This window comes from Danio rerio, chromosome 12 (assembly GCF_049306965.1).
Source record: "Danio rerio strain Tuebingen ecotype United States chromosome 12, GRCz12tu, whole genome shotgun sequence".
NCBI classification, from domain to species: Eukaryota; Metazoa; Chordata; class Actinopteri; order Cypriniformes; family Danionidae; genus Danio; species Danio rerio.
In genome coordinates this window covers 28,428,039-28,445,157 of record NC_133187.1, presented here as the reverse complement: position 1 = coordinate 28,445,157, position 17,119 = coordinate 28,428,039, and the positions used below count along the sequence as shown (strand labels likewise).

Here is a 17,119-nt window from a genome sequence, read left to right as displayed (position 1 = left end):
GATAGGAGAAGAAAGTGAAAATGGGAAAGTGTGTGTGTGCAAATCTACCTCAGGGGGTGAAGATAAAGTTGAGGCATAGAAAAAGGCGAGAAATTGGGGTTCTAAATCCGCTCTCGGTGGGCCACTCTGGTGGAGTGGTGAAGGAGGCAGATTTGGACCTCAATCCTTTTAGAGCGCAGAAGCCTCCCATTTACAATTGGTGAAAGGGGATCGACGGCAGGAGGGATGTGGGCAAAGAATGTGACTTTGGGATAACAGTATTAAACCAAATAGCCCCCAAATTGAAAATTCAACATTTAAATATATATACATTCTTCATTAATGTGTGTATGTGAATGTGTGTGTATGTGTGTATGTGTGTGTGTGTGTGTGTGTGTGTATTGAAGCACAAAATTCCCTTTTCACATTTCTGGGTTTCTCAGCAGCAGAAGTCATTATAGTTGGGTAAACAGTGAATGGGAGAGTACATTCATTCATTCATTTTCTTTTCGGCTTAGTTCCTTTATTAATCCAGGGTCGCCACAGCGTAATGAACCACCAACTTATCTAGCACATGTTTCACTCAGCGCATGCCCTTCCAGCCACAACCCATCTCTGGGAAACATCCATACATTACGGACAATTTAGCCTACCCAATTCCCCTGTACTGCATGTCTTTGGACTTGTGGGGAAAACCCACATGAACATGCAAACTCGTATACACAGTATAACAATTTTTTTTTTACAATTCTTTTTGCTGAAATAATAAAAGAAAAACACCATGATGCTATCAAGACTTTCAGAAAAAGGGACAAAATTGTGTGAAATTGATAACGGCAGCCAGAGGAGAGATTAATGTCAAATTTACTGTCCTCTGCCCCAGACACTGCCTTAGAAACACCCCGCATAAGCAGTTATTTGTTTTTTGTAATTTGATGCAAAGATGATATAATACATTCATAAATGCATATAAATGTTCACACTTTTTTTGAAAAAATTAAATATTAAAAATTTTCAAGGATTTAAGATTACGATGACCATTAAACATATCTTAACACTCTTGAGAAAAGGGTCCATAGAAAAAGAACAAAAAAAAGATAATGAAATAGTTTAAATAAAATAAAACAAAAGTTAAAAGAATTTGAAATATATCAACAATTAGAATTACAAGTCAAACTAAAACCTGAAATACAAATAAATGAAAACTAAACAAAGAAAAACACATATAATAAAAATTATTAGCTAAAATAACAAAAACTTAATGATAAAAATGGAAGAATATTCAAATGACGCTGAACAGAATTAAAAACACTTTACTTCAAAAACCAAACTAGAAATAAGAGAAATAGAAACTCAACACTTGTAAATAAAACTGAAATAAAATAAAAGTGGGCTGCACAGAAAAAAAACGCACATACATTTATTAAAAAATTAACTGAAAAAATCATAACTTCTAATATAAATCAGAACAAAATAGAAATTTCGCTGATAGAAACAAAAACAAAAAAGACAAGGCACAATAAAAATAGTAAAACTTTACATCAAACTAAAACTCCAAATATTTACAAAAGTTAAACTGAAGTATTCACAAACCACTTTAAGGAATAAAAAAAGATGATTACAGGAATGTTTCCACTTTTTTTTTTTTTAAATACAATTCAGTCCTCTTAAATGCCAAAATCACACAAACAGGACACAGTACATTTTAAAAGCTACAAAAATCACATAAAACCATTATTAACTGCAAAGATTTCCAACCAGTAGTCAATTGACACAATTTCAAGCAAATAATGATTCACAATAAAATTCAATATTTACAGTTCAGCTTCAGGGTGTTTAAAAAGGTCTGGGAGCACACAAGCTTCAGTAATTGATAGCAAAATTGTCCTTTTTGGCTGAACTCCTCCATCATCAACCCAAACATCACGCAGAGCAGATGTCATGAATGAGATGTGGAGGGAAAAAATTCTTTGTCTGTAAGGGATAGTTGCTAAAGGGCTGATTAAGTAATCACATGGTTTAGTATTAGCAGCTGACCCTGATGGACAAAGCCAGACAAGGACAAATCCCTCAAAAGCCCAGCGTACTGTATGTCCCTTTAAGTGCCAGTGAGTGTGTGAGTGTATGATAAAGCCACTGTTTGCAGCCTGCCTTCAAGAAACATTATTATAATTCTTATTATTCGATAGAGAATGGAAATAACTAGAAATGGTGTAGACTCGCACACAGGGTCCTAACAACACACAACGCCACAAGATTCCAGTAACAAGCAATTTGGCTGTCTGCACCAAACGCAACAGGACATGACAGAAACATTTATATACCAGTCACTGCAGTCACAGTTCTGACTTTCATTTTCAAACCGTCTGCTAGTTATTTTATTTTCAAAATCTGTGTTAAACTATCTGCTGCTGTTATTTGTAGTTGTATGTCACATTAAACTCACATCGGTAGCATTTACCACTGAATAAAGCACATAATCGGTACCTGAGGTTATCATTGTCTTAATAGTACATGCTGATGTTTTGCCCCTTAAAATAGACATTTTGTGCATCATCTTCGCAGATGGTTAGAACAAAAACTCCTTTTAACGTGAAAAACTATTTTTTTATCATGTGTCATGGCACCGCATCGCCTGTAGACACTGTCACTGTGCCATATCAGAAGATCAACTCAATCGACAAGTTTTCCCATGATTATGATTGTCTTTTTATTTCAGAATGACAATATGCAAAATAAACGGACAGTTCACACCAAAATGAAAATTGTGTCATCATTTACTCTCCACTTGTACCAAACCTGTTGGTAGGGATGTAATGATTCACCGTGACCTGGTTGAAAATCGATTAAAATGTGTGACGATTCAAACCAGTTGAAATGTTGAATGAATCGCAAAACATGTTTTGAACAGAGGGGGCGCTGTGCAATCTCGCAGGTGCAATCTCGCTTTACCTGCAAGCGGCGAGCAAGAGGTGGGGCGGCAGAGTAAAATGACAGGGGTGAAGTACACCAGACAAACACAAACTGTGTAAATACTACGAAAAGATGTTTACATACACTAACAGGAGAACGAATTACATGCACATAAACCCTCGGTGATACTTATGTGAAAAACTACTGTCACAGACATCTATACGCAAAAAAAAAAAAATAATAATAAAAATATTAATAAGCCAAACCACAAAGTCCAGATGATTTGCAGCTCCGCTTGCTCTGATGAGTGCTACGGAGATCACACGGTGCATCAGTGTTTTCAAAGCGAAAGTGTGAACATGTTTTTAGACTGAAAGAGACTTCTGTTACAGAAACAGGTGTTAGATTATTTTTACCCTCTCCTTTTTAAATAAGTTCATGCATATTTTCATAATTTGCTTATTATTATTTATATTTAAAAAGTGTTCAAGATTATCTTTTCTTAAGTGCATCACATTGAAACTTAAAGTAATTAATTTGCTATTAATACAAGTAATGTTAATTATTCATCTTCATAATCATGTTCAACTCCTGTCTCTAGTCTACTTTATAATCAGTAATTTTATAATCAGTTTTTTATGCCTGTGGCCAGTCCCCTGGATCAGAGGGGGCTATTGACCACCTCTGTACGCACTGCTCTCTGGTTTAGGAAACGCTTCCCCCTCCACACCAGCCATCTCAGTCCTCAGTGAAAGAGTTTTGTTCAGCAGGGGGACATTGTAAATGTGCAAATATCTCAGCTTATACCAGAACAACATAGACATGCTGATATTTCTTTTTTATGTAAAATCCTAGCAGTCACAGATTTAGCTTGTTTATATTATTGATGAGTCTTCTTTAATTTGAATAGTTCTTTTTTGGGGGAATTTGTTTTTAAAATAGCAATTAGTTATGGAAGAAAATATATTATTTTGCAAAAATGTGCAGCATTTAAGAAAAAACTGAAAGGGCTCTTCACCTTAAATTTGTTTCAAATAATTTAGAAAAAAATCATGACTAAATTGTGAATCGTGAGATTAGTATCGTAAATCGTAGCAAAAAGGTGAATCTTTACATCTCACCTGTTGGAGTTTCTTTTATCTGTTGAACACAAAAGCAGATGAAGATTGCTGGAAGCCAGTAGCCACTGACTACTATGGAAGTCAATGGCTACCAGTTTACAAAAATTCTTCCAAAAATCTTCTTTTGTGTTCAACAGAAAAGAAAAAAAAACTCAAACAGGTCCTGAATCACTTGAGGGTGAGTAAACGATGACACAATTTAATTTTTGGGTAAACTATCCCTTTAAACTTCTCAGTGTGCATATTTCCATACCATTCACAGTTTCACACCCACACAGACAAAACGGGGGCAACAACACGATCTAGTCAGATATGACCTACTTTTTACGTATTCTCCCACAATCCCCTTTGTTCCCCCAGCAGCACCCTCTTTCAGAGACACAGAGAAATGGGGGAGGAGGAGAGTAACAAAGACTAAACACCCAATTCCACACGATGCACCCTGGGACACTCAGAAATCAAACTCGATCACTCACAAACTAGTTAATGCTCACTACTGCAGGCTCCCCAAATGGCAAAGCCCCCTGACATCTAATAAGAAGCGGATTAAACATAATGAATGCATTGCAATTAACTCTCTTCAATGGGTGTATTACACAAGAGACTCAGAAAAGGCTATTACAATTTATCTATTATTATGAAAAAAATAATTTTAAAAAACAATGTGTAATATATTACCTACATAATTAAAATATATTTATTAAATTATATAATTTGGTAATTATATTTTAAATGCATACACAAACACATACAATGTTTATATATAATAATACAATGCTTGTGGGTAACTATAAAAGAGTCAAGAATGTATGGGGGTAACTATGCTTTGGATGGATGGATGGATGGATGGATGGATGGATGGATGGATATATGTTTTGGATGGATGGATGGATATACAGAGTTTTGGATGGATGGATGGATGGATGGATGGATGGATGGATTTTTTGGATGGATGGATGGATGGATAGATATACAGTATGTTTTGGATAGATGGATGGATAGATATACAGTATGTTTTGGATGGATGGATGGATGGATGGATGGATATATGTTTTGGATGGAAGAATGAACATATGTTTTGGATGGATGGATGGATGGATGGATGGATGGATGGATATATGTTTTGGATGGAAGAATGAACATATGTTTTGGATGGATGGATGGAAGGATGGACGGATGGATGCTTTGGAAGGATGGATATATGGATAAATGTTGTAGATGGATGGATGGATGGATGGATGATGGATGAATGAATATATGTTTTGGATGGATGGATGGATGGATATACAGTGTTTTGGATGGATGGATAGATGGATGGATGGATGGTTATACAGTGTTTTGGATGGATGGATGGATAGATATACAGTATGTTTTGGATGGATGAATGAATGAATGAATGAATGAATGAATATATGTTCTGGATGGAAGGACAGATGGATATGTTTTGTATGGATGAATGTTTTGGATAGATGAATGGATAGATTGATATATGGATGGATGGATGGATGGATGGATATACAGTGTTATGGATGGATGGATGGATGAATGAATGTTTTCTATGGATGGATGGATGTTTTTGATGGATGTATGTTTTGGATGGATGGATGGATGTTTGTTTTGGATGTATGTTTTGAATAGAGGCCTAAATGGATGTATGTTTTGGATGGATGGATGGATTGATGAATAGATACATGTTGTGAATGTATATTCTGGATGGATGGATAGATTGTTTTCACATTAAAAAATTAAAAAGTCAACCAGCTTAGAATTTGTGTTATCACTATTATAACAGTGTCTATTACTGTCTAAATCAAAACCTGTAAGGTGACCGCGATTTCCACTACCATCTCCTGCTGAACAATTGTCAGGCAAGGAAATGAAAGAAAGGCAAGATCAGAGAAAACCACTTATGAATGCAATTTAACCTGACAGACAAGACGACACGCAACCGTAAATGTCAGAGGTAAAACTGAGGGGAGGATGAAGGGGAAGGTGTGGAGGAGGAAACGTTCGATTAGTCTCAAAGTAATGGTTAGAACAGCATGTTACAGCAAAAAGATAATGACAATCAAAGGATAAAAAGGCGGCGAGAGCATTTCTGCCATAGATAAATACTGAAAATGCCGAGAATGAAGAGCTGAGGATGACACTGAAGAAGATAAAAGCAGAACATGAGTATGTTTGGGAGAGAAAGCAGGAGAAAGCAGAGTGAACGTCACTCATTCTTACCTGTATGTGTTCAGTTGAGCTGCTGCTGAGCTCATCTCCAGATTCTGAGTCATTTCTCATTTTCTCCACTCCATCTCCCGGTGACACACTGCCATCCGTGTCTACAGACAAACCACCTGTGAGTTTGCCCTGGCAGCCTTGATCTCGCGGAGGAGATTCTGCACGCCCTTGCGGAAGCGTGGGATTGGCGTGGTGGAAGTTGTGATGGTTGTTGTTGTTGAGCAGGGTTAGTTCAGCAACAACGCTCTTCATCCCTGGGTTATGATTGCTGTCACGTAACAGCAATGGCGGGGTTTGTTGTCCTGGTAAAGGGGAAGGTGTTGTTGATGGCGGTGGCCTCCCAAAGGTGGACTTTTCCGTGGGAGCACGCTGGTTGAGATTTTCATTCGAAGATCTGCAATGGGTGATCTCGAGAACATTTGGGGGTTTTGCTCGAGGTTTGGGAGGTGGCATAAGGGCACGTCGGACCTCTCGGACATACTGAGCAGGGACGTAAAAAGCCTTGGTGCCCTCCTCCCGACGAACTTGCCACCAGTCCTCATTGGTTTTCCGAACTAACATGTAGCACTCGCCTTGCCGTATGGAAATGAGTTTGTCTTTCGCTTTGTACTCGTAATCGTACTCCACTTCAATATACACCTGTCCCGGGGCGATGGACAAATCACAGCGGCCATCCCGTTCACTCATGGCTCAAACAGTCCTTGTCTTATTCAGGAGACAGGCTGTAAGTGGATCCTCATCTCTTGCTCTGTCCGCACAACTGTGGAAAGAGAGAATGAGACTGTGAACAACTGGCATGGAAATTTTGTCCAATAGAGATTATTTAAATGATATATTCTAATATGGAACATACATATAACAATAACTCTTAATATCTGGAAGCTAATTGGCTGATACATTAGCAATATATCATTTAAGAATACGAAAAAAAAAAAACACACAATTGTAGCGTTATTGGTATTTTTGGACCTAACATTGAAATTTTGTCCAAAACAGATAACAATAACTCTTTATATCTGGAAGCCAATTGGTCGATACATGGCCAATATATATAAAATATGAACACAATAATCACAATTGGTGCCATAATGTCTAATTTTACAATTTTAACCTTTAATTAGAAATAATTCAATGCTAACTGGCATAGATTTTTCACTGTACAGAATATTATAATGATATTTTCCTCATTCTGTGATATGAAACCACACCTGGTCACAAAAAGCATTTATCAACCTATTCCAATATGGCTGCCAATATATTGTGCATCACTGGTGTTTGACATGACGGCAGGAGAACCTGTCACGCATCAACAAAACACTCAACTATTCATAGAAATAGGCTTTGTTTACCAGTCACCTGTAGTTAAACAGTTGCATTTTACCATTTTTGAATCCATTCAGCAGATATTAAAAAAAAAGTTCAGGTAATTGTCTGTGTCTCTGTGGTTACACTATGTACTAAGACTAATGGAAAAATAAAAGCTGCTATTTCCCATGCTGATATGGCTAGGGTGGTCTAAATGTGGACCTTTCCATGGGAGCACGCTGGCTGAGATTTTTATTTGATATTCTGCATTGGGTGATATTGAGAACATTTGGGGGTAACTACAGAAGAGTCAAGAACGTTTCAAGAACGTTTGGGGGTAACTACAGAAGAGTCAAGAACAATTTGATAATGCTTGTGGGTAACTATAAAAGAGTCAAGAATGTATGGGGGTAACTATAGAAAAGTCAAGAATGTTTGGGGGTAACTACAGAAGAGTCAAGAACATTTTGACAACATTTGGGGGTAACAACAGAAGAATTAAGAACGTTTTGATAATGCTTGGGGGTAGCTACAGAAAAGTCAAAAACATTTTGACAACATTTGAGTCAACAACATTGACAACTTTTGGGGTAACTACAGAGAAGTCAAGAACTATTGACAACATTTGGGGGTAACTACAGAAGAGTCAGGAACGTTTTGATAACGCTTGGGCGTAACTACAAAAGAGTCAAGAACTTTTTGGCAACATTTGGGAGTAACTACAGAAGAGTCAGGATTGTTTGGGGTAACAACAAAAGAGTCAAGAACGTTTGGGGGTACCTACAGAAGAATCAAGAACGTTTCAAGAACGTTTGGGGGTAACTACAGAAGAGTCAAGAACAATTTGATAATGCTTGTGGGTAACTACAAAAGAGTCAAGAATGTATAGGGGTAACTATAGAAAAGTCAAGAACGTTTGGGGGTAACTACAGAAGAGTCAAGAACATTTTGACAACATGTGGGGGTAACAACAGAAGAATTAAGAACGTTTTGATAATGCTTGGGGGTAGCTACAGAAAAGTCAAAAACATTTTGACAACATTTGAATCAACAACATTGACAATTTTTGGGGTACCTACAGAGAAGTCAAGAACTATTGACAACATTTGGGGGTAACTACAGAAGAGTCAGGAACGTTTTGATAACGCTTGGGCGTAACTACAAAAGAGTCAAGAACTTTTTGGCAACATTTGGGAGTAACTACAGAAGAGTCAGGATTGTTTGGGGTAACACCAGAAGAGTCAAGAACGTTTGGGGGTAACTACAGAAGAATCAAGAACGTCTCAAGAACGTTTGGGGGGAACTACAGAAGAGTCAAGAACAATTTGATAATGCTTGTGGGTAACTACAAAAGAGTCAAGAATGTATGGGGGTAACTATAGAAAAGTCAAGAACATTTGGGGGTAACAACAGAAGAATTAAGAACGTTTTGATAATGCTTGGGGGTAGCTACAGAAAAGTGAAAAACATTTTGACAACATTTGAGTCAACAACACTGACAACTTTTGGGGTAACTACAGAGAAGTCAAGAACTATTGACAACGTTTGGGGGTAACTACAGAAGAATCAAGAACATTTCAAGAACGTTTGGGGGTAACTACAGAAGAGTCAAGAACAATTTGATAATGCTTGTGGGTAACTACAAAAGAGTCAAGAATGTATGGGGGTAACTATAGAAAAGTCAAGAACGTTTGGGGGTAACTACAGAAGAGTCAAGAACAATTTGATAATGCTTGTGGGTAACTACAAAAGAGTCAAGAATGTATGGGGGTAACTATAGAAAAGTCAAGAACGTTTGGGGGTAACTACAGAAGAGTCAAGAACATTTTGACAACATTTGGGGGTAACAACAGAAGAATTAAGAACGTTTTGATAATGGTTGGGGGTAGCTACAGAAAAGTCAAAAACATTTTGACAACATTTGAGTCAACAACACTGACAACTTTTGGGGTACCTACAGAGAAGTCAAGAACTATTGACAACATTTGGGGGTAACAACAGAAGAGTCAGGAACGTTTTGATAACGCTTGGGCGTAACTACAAAAGAGTCAAGAACTTTTTGGCAACATTTGGGAGTAACTACAGAAGAGTCAGGATTGTTTGGGGTAACAACAGAAGAGTCAAGAACGTTTGGTGGTAACTACAGAAGAATCAAGAACGTTTCAAGAACGTTTGAGGGTAACTACAGAAGAGTCAAGGTCATTTGGAGCACGTTTGGAGGTAACTACAGAAGAGTCAAAAACGTTTCTAGCTGGTTTGAGGGTAACTACAGAGGAGTCAAGAACATTTGGGGGTGACTACAGAAGAGTCAAGAATGTTTACAGAAGAATCAAGAACGTTTTGAGCATGTTGGAGGGAAACTACTGAAGAGTCAAGAACATTTGGGGGTAACTACAGAAGATTCAACAACGTTTGGGGGTAACAACAGAAGAGTCAAGAATGTTTGGTGGTAACTACAAAGAGTCAAAAACATTTAGGGGTAACTACAGAAGAGTCAAGAACGTTTGGGAGTAACAACAGAACAGTCAAGAACGTTTGGGGGTAACAACCAAAGAGTCAAGAATGTTTGGGGGTAACTACAGAAGAGTCAAGAACGTCTATGGGTAACAACAAAAGAGTGAAGAAGGTTTGGGGGTAACTAAAAGATTTAATCTTTTTTTAGTGAGGTGCTAATGGTCTAACCAAAATCAATTATTTATACTAAGTTAAGCTAAAAGTGCTCCCTCCAGACTTAGAGACCTGCTGGATTGAATAAAAAATGGTCAAACTTGACTGTTTAACTACAGGTGATCTGTAAAATTTGCAAAAAGAAAAAAAGTTAATCGTTCCCTCAACACAACAACAGCAAACCAAATGATCTAATCAATTCCACTTAAACCTTTTTTTTTTAATTGAACAAAAGACTATCTTTTATTTGATGCCAACAGTACCAATAAATGCACTGCATTAGACAAAAATGAAAACAAATCACACAAATTAAAAAAAGCTACTGTACTACTGTACTTTCCAGCATCAAGGACAGTCGCACGGTAACCTAATCATGCATAAGGAGGCCATGGCAACCAGCATATCAGTAATCCAATGATCAAATTACAATGACAGGTCTCAAGGAACACAACGGCACTCTCACACATACACCGATCATTGAGAGATATTTTCCAGACAGAGTATTGCCTGCAGATGCATTTCTACTCCCAACATGCATCTGTTTGGCTCCATATACTTCTCTCACATGTACACAATCCCCTTTAAGCATTCTTAGGTTAAATATACACTGTCACGTTCACATATGGTGCGTAAAGATGATGGATTGTGACAGCCTTGGGCCGGATATAAAGAGCGGCTGGATTCACTCTTGCTTTCATTTCTCTGACTCTTTGTTCTATTTAGTCCTTGTGCATGTACGGAAAAAAGGTGTATTGATGCACACTATGCAGGATAAATGCAAGTACTTTACGATCTGGCAAGCTCTAATCTGATTGGCTGGCTTTGTAGGCAACTGCAAATACATAGGTCATTGAAATGAATGCTTTGAAAGTTGGATCTGGTAAATATACTACCGTTAATAAGTTAGGGCTTATGTTTGTTTTTAAGATTTAATGACCAAGAAACTACTAAATCGTTTAAAAGTGACAAATTACAAATGGTTTAAGTCGCCATTTGCGACTTACAAATGGTTTCCCATAAAAATTTTATCCTGCCTTATATTTGATATCATGTCAGCGCTATTGACTTTCTTCATGGCATAATAAATAAATAAATAGTTAAAAAATACAAATCAAATAATACAAATATAATAATAACAATAAAAACAATTCAAAAAGACAAACAAGCAAACACAAATTCTTTAACATTACACTTCTTACATTAATGTTCTGCCATATACAGAAAATGTCATTCTTTTCAGACAAAATCTATCAAAAAATAATTTATAATTAATAAAAAAAAATCTCAAAATGTTAAAATAACAATAAAATAAAACATTTTAAATATATATATATCAACTAATTGCAACATTTAAAATTGCGATTGCGATTCGATTTCAATTAAAAGCACAGCCCTAATATATATTATAAAAATTAATTAAATAAACACCAAATTAGCATATTAAAGGTCATTTCTGAGGGATGACACGACACCAGCTGAAATTTTTCCATCACAGGAGAAAAATCTAAATTATAAGTATATTAAACTAGAAAACAATTATATTAAATTGCAATATCAATTCTCAACATTAATATTATTATATTTTTTTTCCAAATGAATACAGCCTTGTTGATCATAAAATAATTTTAAATCTCTGTCCGTCCTGTCTAGATCTGTTCAGTGTGGTTTAAATTTCACTGCTTAAAGTTTAAACACTGAGGAGCAAATCCATTGATGCGCAGCTCCACATGTCCCAAACCAAGCAAGATAGTGGCGATGAACAAACTTCACCAATTGACGAAAGTGAAGCAAAAAAAAAATTTCTTTTGAAATTTTAAATTGTATTTCTGATAACTGGTTTGATTTATATATTTATAAATATAATAATACAATTTATTATTCTTTTACTTTTTATCTATTAAGCCAAAATATCATACAACACCCATAACATGAAGACAATATTCAGCTAAACTTTGTGCCAATAGTAAAAAGTACGGTTACAAAATAAGAAAAAAATAAACATTTGCACATTCTTTACTAGCTATAACACCCTTTCTACTTATAGCAAGTTAATCCACATGGTCTGTCCTTAAACGGTCAGTCACTGAAGCCGAAGGGTTTACTACACATTTGGAAATAGCAACAAATATTATACAACCTGCTCATTGAGTGTAATGCCATGCGGGGCTGTCAAATTTTAGATGTGGATTTGATGTGACATAAGGCACCTCTCAAAATAGCCACGGAGGAGAGGAACTGATAGAGGTTACTAAGACTGAATGAAACTAAATACTGTAACCAGACACAGGCTGCACTGATGCCTCCACTGAGAAAACCTCACGCTGTTAAGTCAAGCACAGACTCACGTGCGCACATACAAATAATTCACTGGCAATACGCTTTCTTTTATATAGTCTTTTATAAAATAAAAGCTACTGCCTTCCTGCTCATGCAGCAGGGAGCAGCTGGCTTTTATCAAAACGCCTGATCTTCATAAACCTTTTGATTATGAGCTAAGCTTTGAATTTATGAACCTGCGTCTCATCTATGAAGAGGTCAGGCTGGTCAGCTTTTCTCCCTCTCTCATGCTGTCGGTTGTAGATTCTTTAACAAGCTATTAAACTTGCACACAAAATAATGATGTAAATCAAACCAAAGAGACTCTGACATGACAAGCATAAACATTGGATTTAGAGATGTACTAAAAGGCCATTAAGATCAGTTCACACCAAGTGTAAATGTGCCCAAACCATTGCAGAATAACATTTTGCTTATAAAATACTATATAGTTCATTTACTTGAAAAGTCTTAAAAGTGAGTTAACCATTGTCTTACAAGCAACAAGTTTAATTTACTTAAAGTGAGTATACCAGCTGTAACTTTGAACTTCTAAGTTTTTATGATTATGCACATAGTTTATATTTAATTTTAAAGGTTGCGTGATGTGCTTTGAAATTAGCATTTTTGTTTAATTTCTGACAATTTAAACAGAAATATGCAAAGAGCCGTTCCCCTTTTTTAAAAATACAGCCAATAGAGTTTTGTTTTTATTACAGCACTGACATGAAAGTGGTTAATTTCAAGCACATCAATTGAAAAGTATGTGAGTAGCATCTTGAAGGTGGCAGGGCATGTCAAATACTATAGAGCAGGGGTCACCAATCTCAGTCCTGGAGGGCCGGTGTCCCTGCAGGGTTTAGCTCCAACTTGCCTCAACACACCTGCCTGGATGTTTCAAGTATACCTAGCAAGACCTTGATTAGCTTGTTCAGGTGTGTTTGATTAGGGTTGGAGCTAAAATCTGCAGGACACCGGCCCCCCCCAGAAACAAGTTTGGTGACCACTGCTATAGAGCATTTGATTGGTCAGAAGATTTTATGAGAAACAAGTATGAGTTAATGTTATAAAATCGGTGATCCATTAAGGCAGAGGTGACAAACTACAAGATTTGAATGTTTATATCTTCTAAATATGGATTTTATCACTGTTTAGGAGCACACAATACTCAAAAACATTATTTTTGCTGGTTGTTCAAACTACTTATTTAAAATGAGCTGAATCAACACAATTCCTGAGTTGTTTGTGACAGCTTAATTGGTTTATATTAAATCCACGATTATTTGTAAAAACAAATCAGCAAATTTTAGTTAAAGAATCGTGTGAGACCTAGCATTTTTTACAGTGTAGCTTAAACCTTAAAAGGGGACCTATTATGCAAAATTTACTTTTATAAAAGTTTTAAACAGTTGTGTGGCACCAGTGTGTGAATATAACCAGCCTCCAATAGTAAAAAAATAATTGAATAATTTTTTTTTTAAATACACTATAAAAACAGTCAGCCACTAAAAGGATTATTAATGTGGCACAAATTGATACCTCAAGGCTCGTTAAACTGCGTTCTTCTGAGCTACCTTTTTTTTTTTTTTACATTTTCAGTTTTTCACAGAGATAACGTTAGTCCAGTTTCAAATCAGCCACTATGCTGATGCACAGGCATTTGTAGCTCCGTCCTTTTTGGAGCACAATCCCATGTGAATTTAAAGAGAAGTCACCAAATCAGCACAATTTAGATCAAAGCCTATAAGGGGAAATTTTTAAAAAGTCATAAAAATTATTTGTAATGTATATTAATTATTACATTAATAATAATGAGGTATTTTGAGCTGTAACTTTACATACACACTCTATAAGGAAATCATAGACTTATTTTACAATTTGTAAAGAGGGGCAAAATAGGACCCCTTTAAAACTAACATAGTGATATTATCATATTAAAAAAAATAAAATTCACAGGGGCTGCGTCCGAAACCGCCTACTACTCAGTAGGTACTGCATTTGAATTTAAACGTACTACTCGGCCATTAGAAAAGTACGTTCTATACAGTATGAACGTGAAAAGTATGAATGGAACCATGTAGATTCTGACTGGCTGTCTGTGTTTAAAATGTTTAACAGCTGGAAAATAACTTGTTCTAACAGATTCAATAATATATGATTTCCTCCATGCCTTTATTGTGACTTTGATATTAACAATTTTCACAATTATATCTGCATCCTACCCTAACAGTCATTGTCTTGTGTAATTTGGCCTTAATGGTCCTACATCTAAATTAAAGGCACATAAAACTGAAGGCTGTTGCTGAAACCGACCTGTTCCCCTCCACTGCGCTTGTCACAACTACACATCTCTTCTATACCAGAGAAGACAGTTGAACCAGCATTGGTTTAACCGATGCAGAGCTAAAGGCAATCTGCTCTCCCTCTGTATTCGCATTCTGCACTAGACACTCATGCCAGCCTTGGCAGCAACTTCACACTTTCACATCCTTTCATTTCCTACATACTTCATCAAGCCTCACCACAGGCACTCCAAAACACTGAGGCATAAACTCCAAGACAAGAGACACTGATTAAAATAAAACAACAAATAAGAGCATGAGGAAAAACTGCTAAACAGTGTCGATTACAGCTTTTTAGGGGAAATTCACAGTGATTTCTTTCTTTTTTTAAATTCCCGGCTCTACTTTTTCAGCATTTTCCTAAGTTATACTGTGCACCACAGACACATTTTACTGTGGTGCTTGCACCTTGCGGCTTGCTTTTTGCAAAATGACACAATGTTTTAAAAACTTGGTGCTCAAGTTTCAACTTTTACGAAACTTGTCTCAATTCCACTGCCCTGCGCCTGGTGCTTTAAAAGCAAAAACGTGTCTTGCGTGAATGGTCCCCTAGTGTGAAATGATACCATATGAACTCAAGCCAAAGTGAACTAGGAACATCCAGTACTAAACTAATGATCCTGTGAGTGAACAGAGAGACAGGCTCTGTAAAACAACTATTAATAAACCACAACAATAATAACAAATAAATGGTCTTCACGAAGGTTTCGTTCACCCAAAAATATGTTAAGTTATTTACTCTAAGACCATCTATATAATGATTCATTAAAAGCTAATCAATTACAAACAGCGGAACTTTGAAAGTCAAATAGACATACATTGATATATATTGAGGTCTGTAAAATAAGTGAAATGATATAATTTAATTAATAATTTAATTTCATGACTCATAACTAGGGCCAGACAGAATCTGTGGGCATTTTTTGCCATTTCTGTGCAGAATATTGTAAAAACTCTGTGGATTTATGCTAAATGACTTTGGGTGTATCGAAACTAAAAACTAAAAACTGTTGAATAAAAAACTATTATTTTTTAATTTTTATTTAATGTTTGCAATAAAAATCCTATCAGAGCCATTTATTTAGTAAACAAAGCAAGTCTCATAATACATTCAATTCAATTCATCTTTATTTTTATAGCGCTTTTACAATGAAGATTGTGTCAAAGCAGCTTCACATAGAAGAATATAGCGAATTGTAACATCTATCATATATCTATTAAAAAACAGAAATTATTACTTTACAAACTGTGTAAATCATATCAACATTTTCATATTAGTCAATAATATTATTGAAATGAATTTTAAAAACTGAACAAATATAAATGTATAAACATTTACACACAACTAAATAAATACTCCAAGATGGGCTGAAAATCTGCGTAAATATACAGATTTCTGCGTGCACTGATTCCATGTGGCCTTACTCATAACTCTATTTGAAAAGTATTATAATTTTTTATTTTAAATTCTGTGATGATGATCTGTGACTGTGATGATTTTGTAGGGGGAGACTTGTTCTGTAGAGCCCAAATGACACTGTATAGTGCCCAATGACAGTTTACACTGTAAAATCCAAAAAGTTAAGATAACTCAAACCGTATGAGCAAACCTATTGCAACAAACCATTTAAGTACAAAAACTAATCCTAATGAGTACTGTGAACTTAATCCATTTAAATAAAGGTAGCATTTTGAGCACAGTAAAACACGTTAAATGAAAAGAACTCAAACCAACTGAGTACTGCAAGCCCAATAAATTAACGCAACTCAAACCATTTAAGGAAGCTGATTGCCACAAACCATTTAAATACAAAAACTAATCCTAATAAGTACAATGAACTTAATCCATGAGTAAACGAAGCAATTTAAGCACAGTAAAACCAGATAAATGAAGAAAACTCAAACCAACTGAGTACTACAGTATAAAATACAATAAGTTAAGGCAACTCAAACCCTTTGAAGAAACAGATTGCTACAAACCATTTGAGTTATACGAGTACCGTGAACTTCATTTAAGTTGAAGTAATGAGGTATTTAATGAACTCATTACCTTCAACACTGAGTTAAATACTCATCAAATCAGTAGAATTAACTTTTATTAAATTTTGAGTTAACTACACTCATTTCTTTTGACAAAGTTGACTATTGTAGACACAGGGCTTTAAAAAAACTGTTCATCTACTAGGGTTCAACTTTATTCAAACTGTGTCTTCTGGTTAATTACACTTCAAACTCATCATTACAGAT

General features: G+C 35.8%; 1 protein-coding gene across 16 annotated transcripts in view; it reads right to left on the bottom strand.

The window, feature by feature from the left end:
* arhgap12b (Rho GTPase activating protein 12b) overlaps window positions 1–17,119 on the bottom strand; it is a 103,822-nt gene that overhangs the window by 80,795 nt on the left and 5,908 nt on the right. For all 16 annotated transcript variants that reach the window (NM_200874.1, XM_073917522.1, XM_073917491.1 and 13 more), the window contains 1 exon segment: window positions 6,243–7,002. In NM_200874.1, the coding sequence (NP_957168.1) occupies window positions 6,243–6,929 (687 nt within the window). In that variant the 5' untranslated portion in view covers window positions 6,930–7,002.